Source organism: Cherax quadricarinatus, chromosome 32 (assembly GCF_038502225.1).
Source record: "Cherax quadricarinatus isolate ZL_2023a chromosome 32, ASM3850222v1, whole genome shotgun sequence".
Classification (NCBI taxonomy): Eukaryota; Metazoa; Arthropoda; class Malacostraca; order Decapoda; family Parastacidae; genus Cherax; species Cherax quadricarinatus.
Genome location: NC_091323.1, coordinates 7,781,782 through 7,787,781, shown reverse-complemented (window position 1 = coordinate 7,787,781; position 6,000 = coordinate 7,781,782). Strand labels below are relative to the sequence as shown.

The 6,000-nt window shown below is 46.8% G+C and overlaps 1 protein-coding gene across 1 annotated transcript in view; it reads left to right on the top strand.

Moving 5' to 3' along the window:
• Window positions 1–4,188: 4,188 nt before the first annotated feature.
• Window positions 4,189–6,000, top strand: part of LOC128690185 (mothers against decapentaplegic homolog 6) — a 207,078-nt gene continuing 205,266 nt past the window's right edge. Inside the window, exon 1 of the mRNA XM_053778737.2 lies at window positions 4,189–5,148. Coding sequence (XP_053634712.1) covers window positions 4,722–5,148 — 427 coding nt within the window. The 5' untranslated portion in view covers window positions 4,189–4,721. The remainder of the gene's footprint in view (window positions 5,149–6,000) is intronic.

Genomic DNA, 6,000 nt, shown 5'->3' with positions numbered 1-6,000 from the left:
GACTGCCTTGGATCAAACGTCTAGCGCAAGCTGGACGCCAAGGTATTGGTCCAGTGTGGTGAGAATGGTAAAGCACTGCGTATCTTGTTCCAAGGTTCGTAGGTTCGAATCTCCTTCGGCCAGAGATCAGTGTTTGTGTGTATTTCGCCTGCTCTTGCGAATTCCTTGCATTGTTAAAATCTGCAGGGGATGAGATGTAAAGTTGCAAGCTTTCTCCCTGAAAGCTGGCTGCCTTGGATCAAATGTCTAGCGCAAGCTGGACGCCAAGGTATTGGTCCAGTGTGGTGAGAATGGTAAGGCACTGCGTACCTAGTTCCAAGGTTCGTAGGTTCGAGTCTCCTTCGGCCAGTGATCAGTGTTTGTGTATATTTCGCCTGCTCTTGCGAATTCCTTGCATTGTTAAAATCTCTAGTAAGGCTGATGCGTGCAGGGGATGAGATGAAAAGCTGTAAGCCTTCTCCCTGAAAGCTGGCTGCCTTGGATCAAATGTCTAGCGCAAGCTGGACGCCAAGGTATTGGTCCAGTGTGGTGAGAATGGTAAGGCACTGCGTACCTTGTTCCAAGGTTCGTAGGTTCGAGTCTCCTTCGGCCAGAGATCAGTGTTTATATATATGTGCGTGTGTCTGTGTGTTGCCGAATATATAAAACCTGCGATCTTGGCTTAAATAGCAACGCTCATCTTGCCATACCTGGAGTTTACCTGGAAAGAGTTCCGGGGGTCAACGCCCCCGCGGCCCGGTCTGTGACCAGGCCTCATTGTGGATTAGAGGCTGATCAACCAGGCTGTTACTGCTGGCTGCACGCAATCTAACGTACGAGCCACAGCCCGGCTGGTCAGGTACCGACTTTAAGTGCTTGTCCTGTGCCTGCTTGAAGACAGCCAGGGGTCTATTGGTAATCCCCCTTATGTATGCTGGGAGGCAGTTGAACAGTCTCGGGCCCCTGACACATATTGTATTGTCTCTTAACGTGCTAGTGACACCCCTGCTTTTCATTGGGGGATGTTGCATCGTCTGCCGAGTCTTTTGTTTTCGTAGTGAGTGATTTTCGTGTGCAAGTTCGGTACTAGTCTCTCTAGGATTTTCCATGTGTATATAATCATGTATCTCTCCCGCCTGCGTTCCAGGGAGTACAGGTTCAGGAACTTCAAGCGCTCCCAGTAATTGAGGTGTTTTATCTCTGTTATGCGCGCCGTGAAGGTTCTCTGTACATTTTCTAGGTCAGCAATTTCACCTGCCTTGAAAGGTGCTGTTAGTGTGCAGCAATATTCCAGCCTAGATAGAACAAGTGACCTGAAGAGTGTCATCATGAGCTTGGCCTCCCTAGTTTTGAAGGTTCTCATTATCCATCCTGTCATTTTTCTAGCAGATGCGATTGACACAATGTTATGGTCCTTGAAGGTGAGATCCTCGTACATGATCACTCCCAGGTCTTTGACATTGGTTTTTCGCTATATTTTGTGGCTGGAATTTGTTTTATACTCTGATGAAGTTTTGATTTCCTCATGTTTACCATATCGGAGTAATTGAAATTTCTTATCGTTGAACTTCATATTGTTTTCTGCAGCCCACTGAAAGATTTGGTTGATGTCCGCCTGGAGCCTTGCAGTGTCTGCAATGGAAGACACTGTCATGCAGATTCGGGTGTCATCTGCAAAGGAAGACACGGTGCTGTGGCTGACATCCTTGTCTATGTCAGATATGAGGATGAGAAACAAGATGGGAGCGAGTACTGTGCCTTGTGGAACAGAGATTTTCACCGTAGCCGCCTCAGACTTTACTCTGTTGACTACTACTCTACGTGTTCTGTTAGTGAGGAAATTATAGATCCATCGACCGACTTTTCCTGTTATTCCTTTAGCACGCATTTTGTGCCCTATTACGCCATGGTCACACTTGTCGAAGGCTTTTGCAAAGTCTGTATATATTACATCTGCATTCTTTTTGTCTTCTAGTGCATCTAGGACCTTGTCGTAGTGATCCAGTAGTTGGGACAGACAGGAGCGACCTGCTCTAAATCCATGTTGTCCTGGGTTGTGTAACTGATGGGTTTCTAGATGGGTGGCGATCTTGCTTCTTAGGACCCTTTCAAAGATTTTTATGATATGGGATGTTAGTGCTATCGGTCTGTAGTTCTTTGCTGTTGCTGTACTGTCCCCCTTTGTGGAGTGGGGCTATGTCTGTTGTTTTTTAGCAACTGTGGGACGACCCCCGTGTCCATGCTCCCTCTCCATACCTGGAGTTTACCTGGAGAGAGTTCCGGGGGTCAACGCCCCTGCGGCCCGGTCTGTGACCAGGCCTCCTGGTGGATCAGAGCCTGATCAACCAGGCTGTTACTGCTGGTTGCACGCAATCCAACGTACGAGCCACAGCCCGGCTGGTCATGTACCGATTTTTGGTGCTTGTCCAGTGCCAGCTTGAAGACTGTCAGGGGTCTATTGGTAATCCCCCTTATGTATGCTGGGAGGCAATTGAACAGTCTCGGGCCCCTCTCCATAGGAGAGGGAAAATTTGTGTATGCAATAATTTCGCCAAAATCATTCTGACCCTAATGAAAAAAAATATATTTCATTTTGTTTGTTTATTGTTAAATTATTGTAAACATATCTAAAATATATTTAGTTGGATTAGGCTAAAATAAATTGCGCTTGTTATAATAAGGTTAGGTAAGTTTTCTAAGATTCTTTTGGTGCAAAATTATAAACTTTTACATTAACATTAATGAAAAAATATATCTTTAAACATATAAGAGAAAATTTTAGAAAGGACTTAATTTTAAATGAGTTCTTGCTAATTGACCAGTTTTACCTATTAGGCACGACACACACACACACACACACACATATATATATATATATATATATATATATATATATATATATATATATATATATATATATATATATACATTGTGTGTGTGTGTGTGTCTTCTTAGGTGCTATTGATGTGTAATAGTCTATTAATAATGGACGATAGAGCTAATATATGTCACCGGATGTTTCTGACAATATAAATTTAGTGCCTCGGTTTACTTTTTCTGTTAAAAATACGTCTTTGCAAATACTTATTTATGTGAATTGTTATGTAATTTTCTTATAAATGAAAAGTAGCAAGTGTTAGGAAGTTTAAGAGGTGACATAGCAGGTTTGTTGCTAGGGAAGAGCAACCCCACAGACTTAACTTTAACCAACCCATTAAGAAAGAAAAAAATGTTGATTTAACGCAAGGATGGACATTAGCCAGTGGCTGCCTGAGATCGTCAATTTTTTTTGTTTACATACTTAGTCCCTAAACATCCTTCCTTGATATATTTAAGTTATTGTCTTATTAAAAAGGCATCTGACGTATAATTAGTCGTTTCCCAAACAAGTGGCGTAAGCACATCTTCCACGCCATAACTAAAAAGGAATATTTTTAAGGGAAAATGAGGATTAATGTAGTAAGAGCGGCACGAGCCAGGCACTGTTGACAGGGGTGTCTGGTCTCTCCTTCAGGGTGGTCTAGTTAAAGAAAGTGGGATTTACAGAGGTGGCGGGAGTCTACTCTAGTTTGAATCCCAACAATTCGGATAAAAGTACTCAAATTTTCTCTAGTCTTCGCGCTTGTCGTTGAGCAAGTCATCGAAAGTGGATAGGTTAATACAAAACTGATATATTCGCACTAATAACAGCGTAGAAACAATCTCAGACAAGTGTTGGTATTACATAAACAAGTCAATATTTTGCCAGACGGAGGATGCTGAACGCGAGTGGGGCGGCACTACACACACGGCGCCATCAGAAGTTATCTTGCCGACAATCTCTTGAACCTGGTAATATGAGAGGAACTGTAAGCTATGATAGTGTGTCCTGAGTGACCTGACCTGGCGTCCATGGCCGCACCCTCCACACGTGACCCAGGTCAACACCGTGACTGAAATTAATGTATTCGTCGCGTGATCTGGCAACAGACGTCTGCAGCGAGGTGCCACTAAGCATTTTAAATACATTTCTTTGGAAAAACTAAACGAAGAAAGTTTATATAATATATAGAGCTGCTTCTGTGTGTAAAGGAGAACAAGTTGGTAATATTGTTAAAGTCTGTCAATTCGAGAAGGCTGGAGATAAACAGTTTTTAGTAGTTGTGTGGAGAGCGAGTGTAGTGAGCGGTGTGGAGGCGCTGTGTGGTTGACGCGACAGTCGAGGTCCACACCTGAGACAGTACACAACACTACACCTGTCCCAGCTGTGTACCTGTGTGCGCGTTCCCGGTGCATGGCCCACCCCAGCCAGTGCCAGTGTTGTTGGTGTATGCCACGTCCCAGGATGTGGCCCGCCCGCAGTGTATAGCGCTAGTGTCATCCTGATCATAGTTTACAGAGGCAGGCGTGGAGTTGCTAGCCTGAGTGTGAGCTCTGGTGGAAGTGTTTGTGTTTGTGGTTGGGGCTTGCGGGCGGCGGCGGCCCCATGTGGTGCGAGCCCCCCTGGTGGAGCTGCGGCGGCTACTGCCTTCCCCTCCACCACCTCCGACACCAGCCTGGTCCCCTCCATCACCACCATCACGGAGGCAGGTGCGGCCCCCGAGCCCCTCTGGAGTGACTCTAATAGTAACGGCAGTAGTAGTAGTAGCGGAGAGTGTGTGCGGCGCGGGCGTAGTGAGGGCGGGTGGTGTGCGTGGGCGCGCGGGCTGGGCGGGGCGGCCTCGCCCTCCAAGCTATGCCCGGGCGGCGCCACTCCCTGCTTCATGTTCATGTTTCGCTCCAGGAAGGCCGCCCTGGTGAAGCGAGCGTGGAAGTCTCGACGGATCGGGCTGGGGGAGGCTCCTCAGCAAGAGCAGCAGCAGGAGGCGACGCAGCAGCTCAAGGGCGCCGCACTACATCTGCTCCGTCGCCTGACCGAGGCGCAGCTGGAGTTACTAGTGTCAGCACTGGACTCTCGAGGCGGTGACCCAGGACAATGTGTGTTGGTGCTGAGGAACTCTGGGGAAGAACATGTGGATGGGCGCACCCTTCCACCACATCTGCTAATGGTGTGGGTGTGGCGGTGGCCGGACCTTCACGCCCACCAGCACAATAACACTCCCCTGCAGCGCCTCCCCACCTGCGCCGCCCGCAACGACCATGTCTACGTGTGTGCCAACCCCTACCACTGGGCCAGACTTCTCCAGACAGGTACGTCGATATTTTAACGCTGGATATTTGGGATTGACGGGGTGGGGGTAGGGGGGTGGTGCTTGCGGTTTGGCGGGCACGTGTACTTCTCACCAGAGCTCCTCACCTGTCGCCTCCCACAGGTAAGTCGCCTCTCCCTCAACGTATAATGCATATTGAGCACATATTCAAGTGTTAAGTTAGCTAGTGGCAACAGTTCTGACCTTTCAGACGAATTGATTTCTATATTAGGTAAAGGGATCAAACTTGTTTTATCTCGTGTACTGGAGTAGTGAATTAGACACAACAAGAAAGAAGAAATCGCCTTACTGTTATACTGTAAGTAATCTAACTTCAATAATTAAGTTACATTTAACAGCACGATTTAGCACGATCCTTACAGGAGAGAAGAGATTCCTTGCCCCCACACTCATTACATGTACACCCGATGATTGCCTCCAGCATCCACGTGCCTCGTATAATTTCGTGTTTAATAAGATAAGGGAAGGTGGGAAGGGAGGCAGATAGCGCGGGTGAGGTGGACCACGTACAGGTAACCTTAGTCGGCGCCAGTGGGATATAAGCAATATTGGGGTGAGGCTTCCGTGTAGTATGTATGTGTGTCTGTCTGTCTGCGCTTACATGTGTGCACCCGCTTGTGTGCGCACGCATACCTATCTGTGTTAGTGGAGTTGAGCTCAATCTTTTGGGTCCCTCCGCCTTCAAAATCTTTTGAAAAATATTGTTCTCACATTTTCTCATACCTATTTTAAAGCCTTCCATGGAGTCTTTCATTCACCGGCTTACTACTGCGTTCCACTTTATTACTCTCAAATTAAAAAGGGTTTCCTAATGTACCTATGGTTCGTTTGT